At 37.7% G+C, this 24,780-nt stretch overlaps 1 protein-coding gene across 1 annotated transcript in view; it reads right to left on the bottom strand.

Annotated features, from left to right (window-relative positions):
- Positions 1-24,780, bottom strand: part of Cftr (CF transmembrane conductance regulator) — a 135,192-nt gene that overhangs the window by 5,448 nt on the left and 104,964 nt on the right. Inside the window, exons 22-24 of the mRNA XM_041675665.1 lie at positions 14,497-14,748; positions 11,274-11,429; positions 3,113-3,202 (exon numbers count right to left, since the gene is read on the bottom strand). Coding sequence (XP_041531599.1) covers positions 3,113-3,202; positions 11,274-11,429; positions 14,497-14,748 — 498 coding nt within the window. The remainder of the gene's footprint in view (positions 1-3,112; positions 3,203-11,273; positions 11,430-14,496; positions 14,749-24,780) is intronic.

Raw genomic sequence — 24,780 nt, 5'->3', positions numbered from 1 at the left:
TTTGAATATCCTCAATTATCCCTAAGACAGTCAGGCATCCTGTATTGTGGAATGTCTGTTTCCTCTACATTACTTGAAAGTAACTACGTGTTCTTCATTTAGCAGCACTTTCAACCTCAATTCATTCATTCATTCATTCATTCATTCTCTACTGTGATCCTCCAATGCTATAGTCAAACAAAACAGTCTTTATGCATTAAAACTTAAGTAAAAATGAATTACTACTAGTTTTAGCTCTGACATTACAAACTGTATTCTATAAATCTTAAAGAATATGTAACTCCCCATCAAGTTACCAAGTTAAAAGTTTCCAAATATGTTTAGATAAATCAGTAACCTATACCAAATTATTCAGCAGTATTTGCAGGGTTTTTTTTTTCCAGACCGTGTTTCTCTGTAGCTTTGGAGCCTGTCCTGGAACTAGCTCTTATAGATGAGGCTCGCCTCGAACTCACAGAGATCCACCTGCCTCTGCCTCCCAAGTGCTGGGATTAAAGGTGTGTGCCACCACCGCCCAGCGGGGTTTTTTGTTTGTTTGTTTGTTTTATGATACTTTTTTTTATAAGTTAGAAATGTGAATTGTGCTTTGCCTCCAAGTTGCTAGTGGGCAGCTTAAAAATAGATATCCTCACCGCCTTCTGCTTACATTCTGCAGGCTTTCCAAAGCAGATTTCCCACTTAAAAGGCCACTGTTGTTTTTTATAACAGTTCACTTGACTACTAATGTGTAAAGATGGCAACTTTTAAAAATAATGTAACAAGCAAAAAAAAAAAAGCAAACAAAAAACCCTCACATCCTAATAGCAAGAGTCAAAATGCCAAGGTCACTCAGGTAGATCACTAGACTGGAACAACAGAGGGCCCAAACTCAGGGCTGCTGTTCTTTTGGGCATTTACCAGTCATGCTAGAAAGGCTATTTGTTACTGGAATGAAGATGATAATACATATTGTCCATCAAGTATATTTTCATTACACATTTTACATGAGATAAAGGAATCCCTCATTTATTCAATCATTCATTCAGTATGTATTAAACAGCTCCCATGGGTTCAACTACTGCAGGCATGAAAAATACCACAGAGCACAGGGTATGATGCCATAATCCTGGTGAACCTGCAGCCACATAGGAAATATGGAGTAATCAATAGGGGAATTTTGATCCAGTGTAGGGAATTTTGAAGGACTGCAGGCATGGGATACACCTAGGAAAGTCTCCTTTCCCAAAGCTGGGGGGTCAGGATGGGTTTCAGAAAGAAGTAATGTGTGGCAAAAGGTTTGAATGATGAGAAGAAACACGAGTGGTGGCCTGGGAGGGTTTCTCAGGTACAGAGAACAGCAAGTGAAAAGCAGCAGCAACAACCACACCAGTCCTGACTACAGAACAGAGAGCAGTCTGTGCTTTAAAGAAAATTGAAATTCACAGAATCATCGGACACAGGGAAGGTAGGGGGCTGAGAGCAGAGTGGTAAAGATCAAGTCACAAAGGTCCTTTATGCAACGCACAACAGGTACTCTGTGCAACAGGCAATAGAGGGGTACAGGGTGGGTGGTGAGCAGAGGAGACGCAGGAGCTCCAGAGCTGTATAGGGGAGGGATCTGCCCTAAAACCAGTCCAGGAAGGTTAGACTTTTGTCCTAGTGTCTTAGGAGGCTGACACACCCCAACATGTCCCTGTTGGTAGACACTGGATTATCAACCATAAAGGATTAAAGTTTAGGATTTGTGTCTTTTAAACCAAATCTCGTACTGCCATAGGCTAGGGCTTGGTGCTTGTGTTTCTTTGTGGTCTCTTCAACAAAAAACTTGTCGCTCTTATTCAAACCACTGGACATTAAGCTTAGATCGGAAGCAACATCTTTATGAACATAAATTTAAAAGGAGGATCAGTGAAAAGATACAACTAAATATGGACTGATAGACAAAATCTAGTCATGTGACCGTCTGGTCTGTATTATATTGTAATCCAAAGTCTTAACTGTATCTTCTAACATTTTAGATGGTTTTATGATCCTGCTTCCCTGCAAATTTTATGGAGACTTGGCAATACCTGCAAGTTTTATACAGTCTATACCCTCTTTCCCAAGTTCTCTCTAGTACATTGCATTTTTAAAGTTCACCCTGTAAAATTACAGTAAGGATCTTACAGCCTGTCACAATTTAGTTAATGTTTTCTTTAGAAACCTTGCATATGCTGGGTAATAAGGAAACCTTGATAATGAAAAAACAGTTAATCTCAGTGCCTTTTATTAGGGGAAGGTTAGGGTTGGTTACTCAAGGGGTTAGCATTTAGCACTCAGAGGCTTCAAAGCTCCTGGCAGGATCTGCTCTGGAGCAAGGCAGAAAACAGCAAGGGAGCAACAATGACCAAAGTACAGGAAATGGTGGAATGCCAATACAGCAAATCTAAAGCCCAAAGCCTTGTGGAGCTGGCTTGGTTGAGACTTTGGGATTTCCAGTTGTATACTGATAGTGGAATGCGTTAAGACTTTGAAGGTTGTTGAGATGGAGTGATATATTCATAAGAAAAAAAAAACATGATTTTGGAGGGGAGTAGTGAGGTGTCTACATGTGTAAATACTTCAGAAACATGTTAAAATCTTAATGTCTAAGACAGTGCTACTGAGAGATAAGAAGTTTGGGAAGTGATTAAGTCATGGGGTCTGAGTTCCCCATGGATGAGATTAGCCTTCTAATAAAAAAAGAGCCTGCAGAGAGTTCATTCACCACTTATACTGCCTGAGACACAGCAAGTACATCGCTGAACTGCCAGGAAGTAGGGCCTCAGCAGACAACAAATAGTGTCTGCTAGCTCTAGACTTCCCAGTCTCGAAAATGATGAGAATAAATCCATCCTGTCTATGAACAACTGAGTCTATGGAACTTTATGACAGCAGCATGGAACAGCCTATACAGTAAATTCCCACTCCCTTGAGAAGAGGGATGAGTCTAACTCAAAATATGAATATGCCAGGTAAATTAGAAACTACGTACACACACATACATGTATTCATACATATATACACAGGTAGATGTGCGAAACATACATCACCTATGGTAATCACACTTGTGTATGATCTGCCTCTTCAGAACTATTTCATTTAATGTACTTACCTCATCTGCAACTTCCCATATTTCTTCATCTCTCCATTTTCCATTAGGATCTAGGTTTTGTCTGAATGTTCCAGAGAAGATAAATACTTTCTATAATGATGAAGAAAATTAGAAAGTATGAATAACCTACATATCTTATTTTTTCCTCTTTATTCCAAAACATTTCAAGTAAGAAATTAAACAAAACAGACATCCACATATCCAGTATCTAGTTTTCTTAAATTGTAGTACTTCTATATCACTTTTAAAGCAAAGAAAGAGAAAATACAGCAGCATTTGAAATGTTTTCTGGACTTTTTTTTCTAATTTCAATGTCCTTGGGATATGGAAATTGAAGTCACTGTATATTGTAGAGAGAGGAATGTTTTCTTTTACTTATATTCATTATAAGCAAATGTAATGTGTAATTAGAAAATTTTAAAACACCATGTGTTTGAATTAGAATTAAATTGTCAGGAAAAACATATTTTTTAAAATATATTTTCCTTGGATTTTACTGATGAACTAAGACATTGTTCATGTAAAGAACATTCAGACATTCATTATAAAACCTGATTAATATACAGAAACTTAGTCAAACATATATGTTCATTTAGTTTATAGATTTGTACAGCATCTTACTTATATGAACAGAGAGAAACGGAAGGAAGAACAACTTAGAAACGCATCAGTGATCATGATCAGCTATTTGTTAAAAGGCATGGATGCTGAGGAAAAGAGGCGGATGCTGCAGGTGTGGGAGCAGCACTGCGTGGCCATCACTGAGACGCTCCACTGCAGAACCACTTCCACCTAGGTGGGCCATGTGCTTAAAAGGACATCACTGTCTTAACGAGGAATCTTGTGCAATAAGCAATGTCTGAAGAGATAATATTTAGTCCTTTCTGTACACACAGAAGACTGGCAAAATAATTTTGATGCTAATATCTAAAATAATTTTCTTCTCTCTGGTTACTTTTCTGTAACTTTGAAAGAGCTATATATTCAGTTGAAGCACACAATAGAAATGTTTGCTTTGGCCAAACCGAATAGTGCCATTATTCTAGAAGTCTGAAAGGAGTGGACAAGATGTTTTATCTTCAAAACAGACAATTATTAGAGGGGATGTGGCCTGCACATTGGTAGTTTGGTTATAGTTTGGCTACAAATAGAAAGCCAGTCTCATTTCCATGCTTTGTAAAACAGAACAATTATATCTTAATCTTGTTCTCTCTACATCTCTATCTCACAACATGGCATCTTCAGAACTGGGAGGAACTCATGATTAATCTCACTCCTCAATCCACCTAAATGAAATGAGTCATCAGCCATTCATTTTATCCTCGTACTATGTCAAATCAACTTATCTCTCAATTGTTTGCACTGAGTAGTCCACACTGCCCTCTCTCCATGTCACTGGAGCTTCCTAACTGGTTTCCTCCTTTATACTCTTGCTTCTCTTACAATGCATTCAAATAATTCATGAGACATGGAAATGGTTTATTGCATTAACCTTTTAGAAAACTTTCAATCATTTCCTATTTCACTGAGGGCACAAAATCCTTAAGATGATTACTAGGTCTTACGACCCTTTCGACACCATTCTGGTCTAACAACACAGACTTTCTTAACTTCTTCATATAATTTATTTTTCTCAACTAGGTATATCCATGTTTCACATGAAAAGCTCCATCTTTTATTTTTCAAATTAAATTTCCTTTTGTAGGGGCACTGTTATTTGTCATCCAACCAAACAAACTTCCCAAATTATTTCTTAAATAATACTAAGCTTAGGTGCTGGAGGTGTTGCTCAGTTGGTAAAAATACTTAATTTGCAAGAAACCTGGGTCTGATCCCACAAGCTCATAAGCTGGGCACAGTAGCCTGTGCCCATAAACCCAACACCCAGGAGTTAGAAAACAAGAGGATAAAGGTTTCAAGGTAACCTTTGCTACATAGGAAGGCAGAGGCCAATGTAGGTCACATGTCTCAAAGAAAACAACTAAGGTTATGTGCATATCTGTGAATGTTTGATTTAAAATGCTCACATCCCCTTGAAGGCCATGTCTTTACTTTCTACTGTAGATACACGCTTTGCATAAGTTCAAAAAAGTTGCCTGATGAGGGTGTGGAGAAGTGAAAGCACAAAATAATCACAGTCAGAGTAAATGTAACTTTTCCACAATTGTGAAGGTTAATTTCTATAAGTTACTGTCTGGTTAATAAAGTTGTGTGTGAGAGAGAAAGAGGGAGAAGAGAGAGGAGAAGGAGGGAGGGAGGGAGGGAGAGAGAGAGAGAGAGAGAGAGAATGTGTGTGTGTGTGTGTGTGTGTGAGAGAGAGAGAGAGAGAGAGAGAGAGAGAGAGAGAGAGAGATCTACTAAATGTGACGCAACATAAAAGTATCACAGTTGCTTAAAGTATTAACACTAACAAACTATTGAATCTGCGATGATGGCTCATAGCTGATTCAGAAATAGAAAGCCTAAATTTTATTCATAAAAGTCTATAATATACATATTAGATTATGAAATTTATGAAATTTTAACTATTTTAAACAGATACACATTCAAAATTATGAAGTAAGCTGTCTTTTAGGAATCTAAAAGCTTTAGGTGTAGTGGTTTATTACAACTAAGAAATCTTGGAAGCCTTTTGTTGAGAATTTCTTGTCTATAAACTACACATCCAATTTTAAAGAAAAATGGACTGAACAAACTGGTTCTGTTAGAACTCAGTTGTATGCAACCAGACATTCCATTCCTGTAATCCAAAGAGAGCCTGGCAGTTGCTGGCTGTCACGGTGCCAGCACATGTCTTGCTTATGTTTCCTAAACTGTTTGAACAGCCCGCAAAACCCTCTGTATACCTGAAAGGTCCTTGGAGGTCATCCGAAGTTCTTTCTCTCTGTTCTACAAATTCAGTAGTCACAGCCCTGGGAAGAGGCATGGTTTGGCCACCATGGCACTCTCAGATCCATGCACCAAAGAAATGCACCTGAACCTTTTAATCACAGGGTCCCCTGCTGGTCTTGTCATAAACTACTCACTAGTAAGAAAAGTCAGGGCAAGCAAATATTTGATATTTATTTAATGTCATGTATGGTATAAAGAGCAATTCTTGAGACTCTAGGCAGAACAAAGAGATCACCATTGTTCACGTGATGACTAATCTCTTCCCTGAAACTGACTCCTCCATTCCTCAACTCTGTAGAAGCAGCTGTGCCTACACTGACTTCTCATGGCTGGTCTGTCATTGCAACAGGCACTATGCTTTAGTACTAGATGTCAAATGAAAAGAAAAAAAGCAGTTCAGTATATGTAGTGAGTGGATTTAATATAAAGTAACTACATGGGAGAAGTGGCTGTCCCTGCATACATATATGTGTATGTATATATCCCTTGAAATGCGGCCCAAATGATCGAAGTTATGAATGTGGTTGAAGTCTCTCATCACTTCTGCAGCAGCTTCTGTGCAGTCGACACCCATCCAGGATGAATCTTCATGATTCTCAGGACATTACAATGTTTAAAACAAAACACTGTTTTGCTCTACAGAATATCTTTCGGCTAGAAAATTATGAAGAATATATTTCTATTTAGAACTATTAACAGTTTATAACAAACATAGAGCATTATACTGTCAATGTGCATGTCGTGTATTTAAATATAAAAGATTGCATATAAGATAGTAGAAGTACAGTTTCCCGGAAAGCCATTCAGTGAGTTATAATACTTTTTATGTCACAAAGTTTTAGTATAAAACCTTTTCAAAAATAAAAATGTTTTTTCTAATCAAAGTATATAATCAAAGGTTTTGAATTTTAGTATCAGAAATAGCTGAATGGTGTTGTATTTATTAAAATAGGACTTGTCAGTTATATTTATGCCTTCCCTTGAATTCTGCACTGTGTCCACCTCTCTACCTCAGTCAGTTCTAATCACTCACACATCACAGTGAGATCATTTGATAGTCCATCCTGTATGTGCCTGTGTTCCACCATACCTTCTCCAGGTCCATTCTTACCCTAGGAGAATTAGCCCCTAGCTGCTAGAAAACTCCCTGACTTTTGATTTCCTCTGAGGCTTCTCTCTTTCTTGTCATATTGACCTGTCCTTTTGCTTGTTCATAGTCTCCAGGCCTGCAAATCCATGTACCCAATCTTTCTAAACCTATACACTTGATGACACTTTATGGCATGCATTCATTACAACTTTCTTTGTGCAATTGTCCACACTAATTTATTCACACTTATAGGACATAGCCCCAGTCCAATACACAGACAGAGGAAGCATGACTTTTTCCTCAAAGAATAATAAATGATAACGATAATTAGCATACACAGAATACTCAAGCAATGTGGAAAGGAGGAGTGTAAATACTTTTCACTCAGTTCCGACAAAGATACAAGGAATTGTTATTATCACTACACCCACTTTACAAATAAGGAGACACAGCGAAACAAAACAAACGGCCTAAGATTATACTGTTTAGAGCCCAAACGCCGACAGAAGCACAAGTGAGAGAGACTGCAATGTTTAGTGAGTCAGCAGACAATGGTGTATTTATGAATTCCTCTTATGCAAGGGGTTCTGTTACATGTCTTACAACAGAGAAAAAAATTTCACAAGAAAATTATTTAATATTTCTATTATTCTTCTTGCAATTCTACTTCCATTTTTATTAGAATATCTACAATGTGTTTAAATTCTAAGTGCAAATGAAAGGAAAGAGCAGATAATTTGAAAATCAGGGAACATCAGAAGTACAAGGATAAATTCACAAACAAGGTTTGAGATCCCATTTGTGTGTGAATGCTGTGAGTGTTAGAGAAAAAAATCCTCAATTAATAAAGTCTGGCCAGCGAACAGTTACATGTTTGCTACAAACAGAAAGGAAAAAGGAAAGAACCAGGAGACAAGCAGCGGGAAAGGAGGGACACTGAAGTCCTAGAAGCAGTATTAGCAGATTTGGGGTCTGGGCATTTATCACTGTCCCCGCACTACCCAAAATCTTGACAGACAGCTACATTCAGTTACTGATTTTCAGTTTCTCGTTTTGTCTCAGTTTTTGCGTTAATCTCTGCTATATGACAAGGACCATCGTTTTGAGTTCGGCATTACAAGTTTCCAGGTTGGACCAGAACTCTGCAGAGGCACAGCAAAGACAAGTAGTATTTTGTTCTTTTGCTCTAACTAAAAAGTCTATAAAATAGTTATAAGAACCAAGTTTAGCAATTCCGTATGCTAAGTTTTAAGTTGTCACCTGTTGCCCTGTCACGGCTTTCCTCGACCTGCAAGGATGACGCAACACCCGGAGCTCTTCTTGCTAGCAGTTTATTCAGGACCTTTTTTAACAATTGTATCTTTTTCTCTCTCTCTTTTCCCTCTCTCTCTGGGCAAACCTCTCCCAGCCCTTAAAAAGGCATGGGCCACCAACCCCGGATTGCCAGGTGGGCACTGCCCATAGGTTCACGCATATGCAAGCAGCTGACAATCATTGTGTGATCACAGCATAAGTCAGGTCTTAGCCATAATTAGGAGCTGATTATCAGATGTGGCTCGCTACATTGCCCCACCCTTTCATTGTTTATATCCACATATGCGACCTGATATCTCCCAAAGCAAACAATGTCCTGACTCTGTCTGTGCTGAGAGTGATGGAGAAATGTTGCGTATTTCCAAACCATGGAGAAAAGGAGCCAGTGAGATGGCTCAGTAGATAAAAACATTTGCCACACAAGCCTCATGACCCGAATGCAATCTCCAAATTCCATGGAGGAAGGAAAGAACAGATTCCTGAAATTTGTGCTCTGACCTCTGCAAGTGTGTCCTATCATGCATACACCCACACATCCTCCCTTCCTCTCATACACATCACATACAATAAAAATAAATGAAAACAAAAATAAAAGTTCTAGTCATTTACAAGAGCTTCCAGTCTTCCAAATTTGTAACTGAAGCCTTAAAACAATTGTTTCTCATTAGTCCATTTGCTTACAAGGTCTACAGTTAGTGAACAGTTTCATCTTGGTACTCTAAATGTCTAAGCCAATGAGATGCCAACTATTAGTCCATTTGCTTACAAGGTCTACAGTTAGTGAACAGCTTCATCTTGGTACTCTAAATGTCTAAGCCAATGAGATGCCAACTATTAGCTTCACTGTCTCCTCTTCTTGACTCAAAACTCAAAGCCAAAATAGAATACAAGAGAGAGGCTCTTTTGAATGTTCACAATAATTTGTCTCCTTGGAAGCATGTATTCTGAGATGGCTCTCTAGATGCTAATTATAAAAACAAAACAAATAAAAACAAGCAACTGCCAGGAACTGCTCAAACCAATGGCAGCTTGTGACTCCACAGCTGTTTCAGGATCCCTTGTATGAGACAGAAGATGTGTTTCAAAGTATGTTTCATGTGTTTGAAAACCAGTGGCCAATGAACATTACACTAGTTCAAAAGGAGAGTGATATTCAGAAGTATGACCTTGTAAGGAGAGATATTAGAGACAGGAAAAGATGAAAAAGCCAAAAAAATTAGTTGTTCTTATATAACGGCTCACTCTTCGTTCTTTATGTCCTTCTAAAGCAGGCCTTAGCTTCGATATCAAGTATATGAGGACTTTGTCTTCTTTCTCTTTATTAGCTATTTACAAGATGTTCAAAAATTGTCAGAGAAAATGTTAACCATGCTGGCAAATAAATGCTCTTGATACATCAAGCAAAGAAGTTATATGGACCTCATCAGCATTTCTGAACACATTTTTTTTCATTTATTTTATGTATCTTGGTACCATAAAAGAGCAGAAATGAATAGAGTCAAGTTTGAAAACTGACTAAGCAGAAAGGCAAGACAGATTTTTCTAACTCTGGCCCATGCTGTTGTACTCTGAGTCCTGTCTATGTAGGTTCCTAAGGAGAACTAGCAAGGAGTGCAAAGCCCTTCTATTGCATGACAGGTACAATGAAGGACAAGAGGAGTGACCTTTCAGAGCCTGGATTTTCTAGTGGGTATACCTGTGTGAACAAGAACAACAAGGCAAAGATTTCACCGTACTAGTTAAAATCAGGGAACTCAATGGCAGTGCTTCTCTGACAACCAAGCTTGCTTCCACTGTGCTTGGCATTTTTTTCTCGCCTAATTCTATCACCTTAGCAAACTGGTCTTTTCAATAGTTCTTTATCTTTAGACCATCTGACAATCTCCTTTGTTTTTAAAAATTATGTTCCCACAACTCCATTTAGGATGGAGCTTCTGGAAAATGGCAAACTACGGAGATGAATTTAAAGCATCAGTTTGGCAGCCACAATATTTAGTGCCTCACCACTTGAAAGAGGCAAATGTTCTATGAAGATCCTTTATCAAGAATACAAGCATTTTCTTGGTCTAGATTTGTAGTTGGTCTCTGGGTGATGATTCTGGCATGTTAGTTTTGTTAAAAGTACAGAGGTGCTGGGTTCCATGCTTAGTAGAACAAAAGGAGGAAAAGTATTGGAGAAAAGGGCAAACAGCAACAGAAACGCTGCAAATGTCTTCTGCCTTTAGTCTCAGTAAAAATATCTCTTGGTTTGCATATGGGTCATGTGACTGCAACTGTAGTTGTTTTTCTTCTACACAAAATGTCAGCTTGTGCAGTAACACACACAGAATGGCACTCAACAGTGAGATTAGAGATCCTGTAACCCAAACTAAACACTGACATTTACAAGCTATAGATTAATCTGACATAGTTCTTCTTATTCAAACTCCAAAGAACAACCACTGTACTTTGATATCCAATTGCACTATGTCACGCCTCGAAGAGCTCATGATTTCAGAAGCATCTTTCGTATCTTGCAAAGCATTTACCCATGGGCAGCTATCACTCACTGGGAACACTGAAGCAGGACTATGAAACCATCACAAAACAATGCCCCAGGCTGCAGCTATAGACTGTGCTTCAGAAAAAAAAAAAAAAAAAACAAACAAAATCCTACCAAAATATTTCAAAAAATACACTTCACACAGAGTTCCAAATTTTGAGAGCTGTTTTTATGCCTTATGGTACATTTTTTTCTTGCACTGCAGGAGAGATAGCAGAACCCACCAAATATATTTTGCAGAGTAATAAGAATTTCTTAGGTATGTAAAAGAATGATAAAATGTCAATTTTTACTGTTTTTATTTTACATATTTTTGTGCTCACCTGTGTTATTACTCCAAAAGCTTTCCTCCATTCTTGTAAGGTCACAGAGTTCCACGAGACACCATCTATCTGTATATCGCCTTTAATGTTCAACAAGCGTAGAAATGCTGACAACAGAGTACTTTTCCCTGAGCCAGTTCTTCCTAAAAGGCCCACCTAAGATGCAAAAGTGACGGAATTACTCCTGAGACAAGGAAAGCACACTCCATATTCCACTCAGTAATGCTCTTCAATTAAGACCAGTAGGACTGTTTCTCCTGTGGCCTATCCATCTAAAACTTTTACATACTCCCAATTCTCATCATTAGGAATACAGGGAGGAATAATCTGGAACAGAAATCAGAAACTGGTCATAAGGGATCCTATTCCTGATGCTGGCTTCACTGACCACTAATAAGGAAAATGTGGAAAGAACCTTGTTTGCATTAAGAAAAGGTAAAGAGAGCATTTCTTGATGTGTATCAGCTATACAAATGGGCACAAGCTAAAGTCATGGGCCTACAGCTTGATGGATTTTGGACATGACCCCAAATATGCCTAACATTTAATTATTGCCCCTAGACTCCTCATTAGTGGAGCCACACCTGTCTAGCATGTATAAGGGCCCTGGGCTTGGGATCAAGCATTGAGAAGGTGAAGAAAGATTCAGACCCTAAGAAATTAACAATGTCAAGTTCAGGCCTGATAATAAAGTAAGAATATTACCAGGAGTCAACTGAAAAATGGCCCAGGCTCTTTGAGGACTATGGGGAGGGAAACAATCTCCAGCACCCTCCAGTGACCTCTCTGGAAGATTAGAGGAAGTTCCCTTAGGTTTTAAGCAACCACAGGAGAGAGTGACCATTCTGAGACAGGTCAGAACACTGTCTTCCACTTCAGACCTGCTCTTGAGTGACACTTATTTTATCATGTCTACTTACTGGAAACTCCCCAGAACCCAGCCTGCCTTTAGGAAATAGAAATATTTAGTGCCACTCTAACAAGTCTGTACTGTCTAAAGGGGTGAACAAGTTGGTGGCACTTAGGAATTTACAGCTGAAGGCATAACTTCTCTAACTTACTAAGACTTAATCACAGGGCTACCGAACTCTACACCCAGTCTCAGACTGCCTATTATTACAGTCCCTTTTCCCAAGCACATCATATATGTTAGCTTGCAAGAAAACAATTACTAAACAAGCTAAAAAGGAAACAAAGTAAATAATAAGCAATATTAGGATAGAAGAAAGTCAGATATGACAAAGACTCTGTAAGTAATAGACTGGGAATGAAAACCAACAATAATTAATGTGACAAGGGTTTAATAATGGGGTGTTTGCATATAGAAACAGATCATTGGTAAGCACAAAGGGGTCAATCTAAGACAGGATCAAAAGAATCCTAAAACTACAGCAAAATAATTTACCCCAACAATGAGAAGAATGCCTTGACAAGCTCATCAGTAGTTTAGACATGTCTGAGGAAGAACCCCTGAGCTTGAGGATATGTCAACATCAAAAATGCCTCAGGAAAAAAATAACAAGGTAGCCAAGAAACAAGATACAGCTAGAAAAAAAAAATGTAATATGTATACAATGTAAATACAAAACCAAAGGCAAAAAAGAAGGAGAAAAGGAGGCTAGAAATAAAGGGTTGAGGGGAATACTTCAAACAATAGCTACCAAGATTTACCCCCTCAAAATTAGTGTCATTCACTCAACACACATACAGAGGAAACATGCAGAATGTTGCTTAAAGTAAAAGAACCATACCACAGCAATCATCTTGAAACAAAAATGATGAAAGAAAACATCTTGAATAAAGCCCAAAGGAAAAAAATTCATTACTTATAAAAAATTAGGTAAGAATTAGTTAGAACTTTGTGGACAACATAAAATCAGGAAAAGAATCAGGAAATAGAAGCAAAACAAAACCCACCAAAGTAGGATTGTGTAGTTTATGAAGGTGTCTTTCAAAAGTAAAGGCGAGGTAAGAAGCTACAGACTGTGTGCCTCAACAGACTTATCTTGAAAGATATGCTAAGAGAAGTTCTTCAGAGAAAAGGAAAGATGCAGCTCAGATCTACAAAAAATTGAAAACTTGGACCCAAATGAATAAAGCAAGCACTTTAGAAATTAAATGAGGCAGCAGCAAAATGAGAACTCTTACTTTTCTTATTCTTAAGGGATCTAAAAGAAAAGGTCATTAAAAAATTTTAACATATATTTGCTCACTTACAATATGTAAATAATAAAATGAAGCATAGAGAGAATGTAAAACAAAGGAAGGAGAAATCGGGATAATAAGGTACTGATGCTACTTATTCTATAATGCTTTTATTTTATTTATTTATTTTGGTTTTTTGAGACAGGGTTTCTCTGTGGTTTTGGAGCCTGTCCTGGAACTAGCTCTTCTAGACCAGGCTGGTCTCGAACTCACAGAGATCCGTCTGCCTTTGCCTCCTGAGTGCTGGGATTAAAGGCGTGCGCCACCACCGCCCGGCCTCTTTTTTTTTTTTTTTTTTTTTTGGAATTTTTAAATGTACCCGGATTCATTGTAAACTGTCAACTCTAGAGAAAACTGAAAATTCACAATAGTAGAATTACCATGGTAAGAAAAGAGAAAGACTTGGAATCATAAAATACTCAGAACAAAAAAGGAAAGGACTGAAACTAAAAAATAGGGCTGAAGAGCAGGAGTAGGAAATGAAAAGCAGGAAGGAGCTGTAAGTACAACTGTGCACGTGCCAGCCACCCTAGCTGTGCAGGTTCGAAATGAATCACTTGAAAATCAGAGGCTAACAGGCTGGGAGGGCACACCGACACATTGTCCAAAAGCAAGTCATTTAAAGTTTCATCTAAGTTAATGAAGGCATGAATAAAGTCACACTATGCTGGTTAATCTATTTGTTGCTACTACTTATAGCGATGCCTGTATTTCCAGCACACGCTGTGTTTAATGGCGTTGACAGAAGGAAAAATCGGAATAATTACATATCTTGCAAGAACAGTCATATGCAAGCATAGTCACATTTATAATAAACCTATTGCATAGATCCAAGACACTGCAATTTAAATTTCATGTGAAACATAATAAAGTCCCACAGTAACACCTTCAACTATGTATATAGAAGACTGACTCTATAATTATGTTAGTAATGGGTTTTACTAACATTGCAGTGGCTGCTGGGTCTTACTGAACATATTGAAACTCACTAAAAAAGCAAGTAATGTTGAAATCTCACCCTCAGGCCAGGGCTTATTGAAAAGGAAACGTTCTCTAATATGGGATTCCCATCATCCCCATATTTCACAGCGAGGTCTTTGACAATCATTTCGCCCCTGGAGGGCCAGATATCAGTTTTCTTCACATGTTCATTCTCAATAACTAAAACCTTAGAGGAGTCTTCATGAGGTAGTCCTTTCATTATCTTGGTACACCCACTTTCTTCTTCTGGTATATCAATAAACTTAAAGACTCTGCTCACAGATCGCATCTGAAATGAAAATGACAATATTTTTGTTTGCTTGAGAACTGTAGACAGTTCCATAATTAGTTTGATGTGGCCTAAAAAAATAACTTGTAGATTATGATGGTAGCTACCAGTCATTTGATTATTTGTCAGGGTTTTCAGTGAAGTAACAGGAAATAATTAGATATAATTAAAAGCTTAACCAGAGGATCAACTAAGACTTATATAATTGGGTTCTGTAGAGACCTGTTTATTTTTGTGATTGCTTAAATCTCAGTTATACAGTTCACACACAAATAACCAAAATATTCTCAAGGGCATAAATGATGTTAAAGAGAAGTATTCCCCATTAGGACAGTACTGTTCAACACTGTACACTCAGTATGCTGTAATAAGATGTAGAATACTTTTCAACTCAACTGCAGAGCATTCTCTTACTCTACCTAAATTCTATATGTCAACCCAGTTCTGAGGGAGCTCCTGATGCTTAGTCAACTTTTAATGAGTTCACAATGCTCAAATATGTCATTACACAGATAAGAAGTTAAAAATTTATACTGTTAATAAGTTACCTAAAAATAAATTTCCATCATTAGCAAAATGTGGCTATATATAAAGGTTATATTTTCAAGTAAATATGCACCTATGTTTATAGTGTGGCTTATTCTTCCTGCTATACATGATAAGGGAATGGAAATCCCCTTAGAGTAGAGATATCCTTATGTCTGGTGTCCATGTGATAAAATAAGCAGAATAATATATACTAATAGGTAGGTCTATGGTAATAGTGATAGAGCTTTTGATACCTTCTAGAAGGAAGGAGAGGAGAGTCGCAGACCCTCTCCTTAGATCCTAACCATCAATTCCTCTTGTTTTGTCTCCAAGGCAGTTTGAATGTAACTGGTTCCCAGAAGCTCATAGGGAGTGGCACTACTAAGAGGTATGGCCTTGTTAAAGTTGGTGTGGCTTTGTTGGAGGAAGTGTGTCACTATGGGGGCAGGCTTTGAAGTCTCATATGTTCAAGCTATGCTTAGTTCAGTCCACTTCCTGTTACATGTGGATCAAGATGTAGAACTCTCAGCTCCTTCTCCAGCACCATGTATGCCTGCACAGTACCATGTCCTGGCATGATTACAATGGACTAAACCTCTGGAACTATAAGCCACCCCAATTAAATGTTTTCATTTATAAGAGTTGTTGTGGTCATGGTGTCTCTTCATACCATATAAACCCTAATCAAAACACCTTCCCTTTTCAGCTGCAAGTGATCTTTGGAGACCCTAGAGTGTATAGGAAGAAAGGAAATGGGATGTTAAGAGGAGAATTTGTTATGGCAGCTTCCATGAGGTCATAAACCATGATGGATTTGAAATTTGTGGTAATGAAAATGTTTTACATTCACCAATGGTTAAGTAACCTGTCATCCATGCTTACTATAAACTCATGGTTCACTTTTTTGATGAAATTCCTAGTTTTATCTGTCTTCAGTATCTGGTTGGGGGTGAAAAGATGATTGTTCACATTTCCTCAAGAAAAGTTAATATAACAATATGACTTATAAATCCTTCCCTACAACATCAGATAAAGTGTATATTTAATGCACACAGAAATGAATTTGGATACATTTAAGGGTAGTCATTTTTAAACAAAAAGTCTGCTCTACATAATTATAATTACATTTTACTCCATACTTTCGAAACACACTGACATGCAATAGATACTAGCTATTTGAATGACGGTATTTGGTACGATTTGAATGAAGACATGAATGAGAAAATACATACAAATAAATAAACACCTAAATATTGGTAGTTTTGAAAGGTAATATACATTTCTTTGGTGAAAGTACTGTAACTTACATTCTCCATCAGTGACATGTACTATGAAGGACAAATCTAGAGCACCAAACATTAAATATTAAATGGGACATATTAATCACATGTTAAAAGTGAAAGCGTGAAGCTTATTTCTGAATTTAGACACTTAAAATTAGCCCCAAGTCTGACTATTCTCTAACCAAAAACATTTTATTTCTTAACAGTGGGAGGTCTCCATAGTGTATCTGAGAAGATTTCTCAAAGTCAAACAGAGTAGCAAGTGTAGGTACTTTCAGCACTGTCTATTTTATAACTACTGGAAAGCTGTTGTGGAACAGGTTAGTCACTAACCAGTTCCTTGAACCACTGGATTGTCAGCATGTGGACTGCCTCTAAAAGGAGAAGTCACATCAGAACCAAAGGAGAGAATTCAATGACAGTCTTTCAAGTTGCAAAAACTGGCTTTTCAAAGTCAAGACATAGTGACAGTTTGACATTTTCAGTCATATGAACACTGGCTTTTAAGATTTCAAAGGACAAGGCCCAAGTAAGACATAATACTGTAGGCATTCGTAGCTTCCATGAAACTGATCATTTGAGTTAGGCTCTGGTGTCAGTCTAGGCAAGAAAGCATGACTTCAAATCTTATAAAATGAAAATAGTTAGCCTTAAACACTGAAGACATAGTGTTTTTACAAAGGTGTGGCCAAAGATGAACTTAGGATGGCTGGGAAACAGCCTTCTCACCCCATAATATGAAAGAAAAAGAGGTTGCCCACAATAAGGACAACTTGAAAGCCTCAAACACTATGACATTACCCTAAACAGGTGTCCTGTCTTGTAACCAAACCAGTATCCTAAGAGGCCTGGAAGAAATCAAAAATAGTTCATCATAGGAGAGATGACAGAACAACAGGACAAAGTCTCCGAGACAATTCTTCTAGACAAGATAGGAACATTAGTGAATCAGAGACAGAAAGTCCAAAAGGAGCTGAACTCTAGTTGGAACCTGGCTAGATCTCTTTCCTTCACTTAGCAATAGAGCAAAGAACTTTATCTATAGCAAAGCTGAAGCCATATTTATTGTACACTTGCTTTCATTGTCAAACATTCATATCCTCTATAAAAATGGATCTCAGGTTTGTGGGAAGCATGAGCAATTTTTTACATCTTTCTTAATAAAAAGAATTCAAATTATACACATCAAATTAAATATATAGCTGTTAATGTTAATCCTTTCTGGAAACAGGACTTTTAGGTAGCAGTGCCCTAAACTGGGAAGACTAGAGGTAGCCCTGCCATGCTAGTCATGCTAATGACCCTCTCACTATCTGAAAAATGATCCAACTTATGCCTCTCTTGAACCCACTTGGTAGTTATGAATTGGACTGTAAATGTCCCTCAAAGTTAGTCTTGGTCCCAAGATGATGGAGTTTGGGGGACACGGTGGACATACTGAGAGGTAAAGCATAATCGGGAGAAGTAGGGCCCTATGGGTTTGTCATTGAGGGTATATCTCCCATCCTAATTCTCTACTCCCACCCACAACTTCCTGGCTTCCATGAGGTAAGCAGTCTTCTCTTCCATATATTCCTCTTGCCAGGATACTCTGCCTCACCAAAGGCCTAAAGAAGCAGCAAATAAAAACTGTACCGAAATCTTCATCTTTCTGTGCTGTTTGTATAAGGGATTGGGCATAGTGACAGAAACAAGACTAACTCCAGGGCCTATGAAAAGGTTTACGCAAGTGAGAAGACCTGAAGCTCCTGGTCTGGTGATTAACCTATTCTATCTGTTTTAGTAACTGTTCACCGTGTTTCTTGTTGTACTCAAAGGAATATTCAGATCACCTCATGTTTAACACCATGAGGTCATTAAATCTCTGTTCCTAATGAATGAAGCCACTGTTTTCTCTCCTCTTCAGTGATAATGGTGGTGCGGTGAGGGTGTCAGGGTATATCTTGAAGCCTGGGAATTTATAGCTCACCCTCTCAGTCTGAGGATGTACATTGCTGATTGGATTAGACAGAAGTTACAACATACCAGACTAGTTCTACTCTCACCTTTTTGCTTTCATGGAACTTTTAAAACTCATGTAATCCTTTTGAAAAGAATGTTCATGTGCTACATAAGAACCATGGCATCACAGTGCTGGAAGGAACTCAGAGTTGGCACTTATCCTAACAGCTGTACGCTGGCATACTCCCCAGTCTAAGCTGCTGTTTCCTATACATAGAAGGGTTAGGAGGGAAGTAGTATGAGCAGCCCTGCCCAGGAAGGGAAAGTTAAATAACAATGAAGTTAGACAAGGTAAAAGACATCATGACACCCAGGTGCTAAAACACAGAATCTATTATTTATTTATGGAGAGAAAAACTTATATAACATAAATTCTATATGATTCTATAAAATTGGAATGTAGCCAAGAAGAAGTGAGAATTTTGCTTGAACTTTGTGTGCTTCTTAATACATTACTTAACTTCATTAGGAGCCAAAACTTTTTACTGAGTATCTTGAGGAGAAGTTGATTCATAAAACTGAATGTCATTATCTTTATAATAATGTCTAAAGGTCCTAATCTAAGCATCAGGAAATAATGATAAAGGCAATAACAAAAAGTAATTCAATAGCTTCCTCTCAGTATTACTTTAAAAGGGAAGCATTTGGGTCAACATGATAATAACTCTAGATTTTCCTGTTCATCTTTGTTGCTAATTATAGAGGTCATTATAGTCTTTTTAGGAATCCAGAAATACATGATATAAATATTTGCTCTATTTACTTTAGCTGTTTAGAAGCCAGGACAACAAAATTATGTTTCAATGACCAAACACTCCAAAGCCATGGCAACAAGAATATTACTTTTCATTCTTGAAATGTTTGCCAATACTAAATAAAAATGCCATAATTGAATTTAAAAAAATTTTGAGGAGAATGGAGTTGTGTCTGAGTGATAAAGAGCACTGGCTGCCCCTCCAGAGCACCTTCCTTGATTTTGATTCCCAACATCCACAAAGTAGCTAACAACTGTCTGTAACCCGATTCCAGGAAATCTAACACCAACCCTCTACTGGCCTCCATAAACAACAGGCATGTATGTGGTGAACAGATGCAGGAAAAACACCCATACACACAAAAATAAAATCATCGATATCATCTAGCTAAAAATACTGCAACTACAACAGTGACATGCCTGCCAGACATACTGGTGCACTAGTGGCAGAGGTGGCATGGACTAACTAACCAGACTCTGGCTGGAGTTAAATAAAGTCCAGTCCACGAGATAGAGCCCATACCTGACACCTGAGACTAGAAAGGCCATGCACAAGAGGGAAGTCTACTGCTATTATTTATCTAAGAGAATACAGCAATAAAATAGCTCTCAGTAACATATTGCTGTGCCCGCAGACTAGTGCCTCACTCAGCCCTCATCAGAGAAACCTTTTCTGGCAGTAGATATTAAAATGACTAAAAGATCCACAACTGAACAATGTGCAGAGAAGGAGAGATCCTCTCCCTTTAAAGCGGAGGGATGCATAAGAACAGGAGTTAGCAAGACAGAAGAGCCAGAGGTGGTGGACGACTCCAAAGAAGCAGTGTCATCCAAATACAGTCCAGCTGGCATACATATAAACTCGGAGACTGTGGCAGCACACACAAGACCTGCACACGTTCAAACCAGACAAAAATCCCGGCACTGAGAAGAAGTGAACACAAATGCCTCACTTCTAACCAAGAAACTATTTGCAATTGACACCCATTGGAAGGAGAAAAATCAGTTTCTTAAAATCTACCACACTCCAAAGCAGGCCTCATGCACAGGAGCAGCTGGCTAAGACAATATATAAGCATATGGAGTAGGATATGGCATACTGGCCATATTTCTGCTGATCCTTGGTCTAAGGATATAACTACTAGTAAACAGAAGAACCATTAGCAAATCATTTGTCCTGTGTCAATGATGTTTACATAAATATCTGTACTATATACAAAGGAGAATTCTGACAGACAAACTTTGGAAAAGTTATAGTATTTAAAAATCTAGATGCTTACGAAAAATACTGTAATTTTGATAAGATATTTTGATTTGTTTTTATGAAAATAACATATTTTCATACAATACATTTTGACCATATTTTCCCTGTAAATCCTTCCAGATCCTCCTCCCCACCTCCCTATCCACACAACTTCATATTTTCTCTCCTTTCTCTCTTTTTCAAACCAAACACCCTCAAAAATCAAAGTAAAACAAAAATAGACAAAAATTATCAAAGAGAAATGAAACAAAACATACACACACACACACACACACACACACACACGTCTATGGCTGCTTTATCCTATAAAGGTTAGGTGAGTTGCTGTCACAATCCCATAAGTTCACAAGGCAAACTATTTCCTATTTCACTCCTAACAGAAATGTTTGCTGATCCTTGTGACATGACTCAGAAAATCAAAGCAAAAATGAATCCTCAAAATCACTTAATCCAGTGATTCAAATGCCTAAACACACATTAGAATCACCTGGGCACATTTCAAAACACAGACTACAGGTCCTGTCACCTTGACAATAGCAGAAGAACTAAGTTCATGGGTCTTTGTGAACCTCAAGAAGCTTTATTCTAGAGGTTTTTCATGTTCAGCCAGGCTGAGAGCCCAGGATCTAATCCATTCTTTCATTGTACAGATGAGAAAATTTAAACCAGGAAGTTAAAGTGGCAGGTACAAAGCCCTAACCATTTTCCAAGCTTATCACACATTTTTGCACAGTCCAGCAATTCCTGAGGGAGCTCATAAGATTCTTATACTAATTCAAGGCTTGAGAATATCATAATATTGCTCACTTTGTCTTTGTTGGCTGCAGTAACACATTAAGTGAAAGGTTTTAGACCAACTGCAATAACTGCAGAGTAACAGTTAATGGATTTCAGCATTTAGGATGGGGTTGGCGTGTGGTTTCTGTAAGATCTAGAAAAATGCCTACATATACCTAAGAGTTGACATTTTTATGTGAATGGGTTCAGAAGAGAGAGCACGTCAGAGCTGCCAGAAACCTGAAAAAATTCCTAACCAAACCATTTCACTTCACAGAAGAAGAAAATAAGGCTATGGAAATGGAGAACAATGACTTGCCTAAAGGCACTCAACTTTTAAGTGTCTGGGCCAGAATGAAATACTAGGCTCTCTGTGGGTGGACGGGTATATGCCTTGAAAGATACAGCACAAAGACTTGTAAGAACAACAACAAACCACAATCAAGCTACCATTAAAAGGAGGCAAAAGACAAAGGATAAATTAATTCCCCTGTCAGATCCTTCTAACAGAAAGTGCTTTCAATACAAGAGCATTCTGTAACAGCACCATGAAGAAGAGAAAAATTTCCCTTTTCTCCTCCCACCACATTTCACATTGCTCATTCTCCATTAGTCACCCGATCTCCCGTGGAACCCAAAATAAACACAGGTGATGAAAGGACAAAGGAGAAACAGAGGGAGTTTGTATTGACAGAAAACTCTTCTCAGATTGCACCAACAATGCAAGAACTTTCTGGAACTTCATTAACGGGGATCTAAATGGAAGTCTTTTAAATTCATTGTCCTTATCCTGGTGGCGTCTTTCCTTATACGAGGCATATACAGTTCAGTTCAATAGGATAATCACTTAGTGGAAACAGGATGCTTATCTGCTGGTCTTCTTAGAAAACTAAGGCAGTCACATTCACATATTAAGTTTGTCCACTTTTTGTTCCCTCTGTGGTAGACAGTTCTGGAAGGATATGAGTTATCAAATGAAGAAATTATGTGTGAGCAACCCCTTAGTCACCAGATGGTGTAATAATGCCAAGTTTAAAGCATTACCTTTTACACTCTTGCCAGCTCTTATTTATTTAGCTTCCAGACAAAGGGAGTAGAACTTTTCTTTCATTTTAGTGATCCCTTAAGATCCTGTTTGTATTTGGGGGAGATGTACAGGATCTCATATCCTAGCATGTCAAATCTACTAGAAAATAATCTAGCCATGTGTTTTATGGATGCATGAAGATGTCAAGATGGTCGGAAATGTTTAGAGGGCAAGAGAGAGCTGTGCACTAAACATACGAATCTATGATTCATCAAGAGACAGCTTTTGAAGCATGGGGTTAGATAACAATAGCTAGAGACAATGCAGATAGAAGACAGCTGTAATACAGGTGATGTTTAAAAATATACACAGGAGATGACGGTACAGGAGATGATAAGAAGATGAAGGAGTATAAGTACTCATCCACGGAAAACACCGCTCAACAATTGCAAGTGACAAATAAGTGGTTTTGTGCATGATATGGTGTTTATTGTTACTCTAGTAGGTGATAGAAACGAAATAAACTGTGGAAAGAATAAAGATATAACAGAGAAAGGCAATCTTTTGAGAAGTTTTGTTGTTAACAGGTCAAAGAAGCAGGGTGGGAACTGGGGAGCAAATGAGACTATCTGCTGATTAAACAAGGCTCACAAAGGGCAGGGAACTATACAGTATTGGGCTGTATATAGTAGCAAGAACAGAGTAGGGGTATGTGCATACAAGTAGAGGGGCGATGAGCCTGTATAAAACTCATACTGTCATATGTTATGTCCACTGAAAGATAATCTACCATTGTGATATCAGCATTAAGAAAGAGAAAGTAGAGAGCAGTGAGGGAATTATTTCTGGTCATTTATTTCTCTGAGATATGTAGCAAGGTCATTGGCTGAGAGTTTAAGGTATGGAATTATTAAGATGTCAAAAATGATACAGGAATAAAGGAAAGAGCTATCTTTGGGAATAAATAAGGAATTTATTATGAAAATATAATAGATGGGTTGATTGATTGTTCTGGATATCAGTATTGCAGACATGCAATCATAAATGGTTTATGAAAAGTATATATATGATATACATAGATATAGATATCATATCGTAGATACAATAGGTCCTTGTAAAAGTCCTTTCATACACTATGAAAGATACAATGTCAATGAATAAGGTACAAAGTTCAACATACCCACTGGAGAAGTAAAATACTTTAAAGTGTCTCTAATGGAAATTAAACATGTGGGATAGAAATTTACTGAGTAAAGGTTTTGACATCCTATGTTGAAGCTATTCTAACAGGGGTGTCTACACTGCAGTTCACAGGCCACATCTAGGTGCATGTGGACAACAGAGCTATAAAAGAAGCCCAACACAAAATCATAAACTTACTAAAAAGAGTAAGTTGTATATCTGTGATTTGGTTTGGTAGCTCAATTGTACATATCTTGAGTGTAAACACTGTAGGTGACAACATTGTATCACAAGATCAAAAGTTTGGATATGTCATTACGTCAAAAAATTAATGTCACAAAGAGAATTGTAAGCACATAAGGTAAAGAGATTGTTTTAAAGTAAAGAAATAGGTAATATGCACAAGGGTTTTGAATTATAAATAAAGGAAGTAAACAGAAATATAGCATTTATTTAATATTCTTCAACTACTTCCAAAAGATACAGATGTCTTTATAAGAGCTCTCAAAACAAAAATACAATCAAGGACAAGTGTGGAGAAGACACGAGGAATGTGTCTAGCTTAAAAACTAAGAATACTATATTTCAAGGAATTAAGATACCTCAGCTAACTATGAATACACATGGATAAGAAGAGAATTTAAAAGACTTTGTTTTGCTCTTGAGATATAGTTACGATTTTTGTTTTGAGAAAAATTGATTATAGAAATTTTACAATCACATGAATGTAGCTCTGAAAACATAAGCAAAAAGAGATATATAATGACTTTTAACTGGGAACTCTGGATCCTTCAAGAATGAAGCAGCAAATCAATGAGTGTAGTTCTAAAGCCTAGAATCCAATGAAGGGTCAGCAAACACGGCGCAGCAGGGAAAGGCACTTGCTGCTAAGCCTAATGACTTGAGCAGATCCCTAGGACGTGGTGAAAAGAGGACCCTGTCAATTGTCCTTGATCTCCACACTCATGTGGTGGCATGGACATCCCTCACCCACATAAATAAATCTAATAAAATTTTTAAAAAGAAAATTTGTGATTAAGTTCTTAGGCCAACTCTAAAGTCTAACAGAAATATATTTTTTATTAGAATATAAATAGGGAAATGTGTAGCTTCCTTGCATTTCTCACCCTGGGCACTGCAGGGTTGAGTCCTTGACACCATTTTAGCACATAAATATCACTTCAGGTTCTCTATGATAGAAGGCACAATAAAGCCA

This window comes from Microtus oregoni, unplaced genomic scaffold, assembly GCF_018167655.1.
Source record: "Microtus oregoni isolate MIOR12 unplaced genomic scaffold, Mior012 000026F_ref0000081, whole genome shotgun sequence".
Classification (NCBI taxonomy): Eukaryota; Metazoa; Chordata; class Mammalia; order Rodentia; family Cricetidae; genus Microtus; species Microtus oregoni.
The sequence above is the reverse complement of the archived record's forward strand: the minus strand, read 5'-3'. Positions and strand labels throughout refer to the sequence as shown.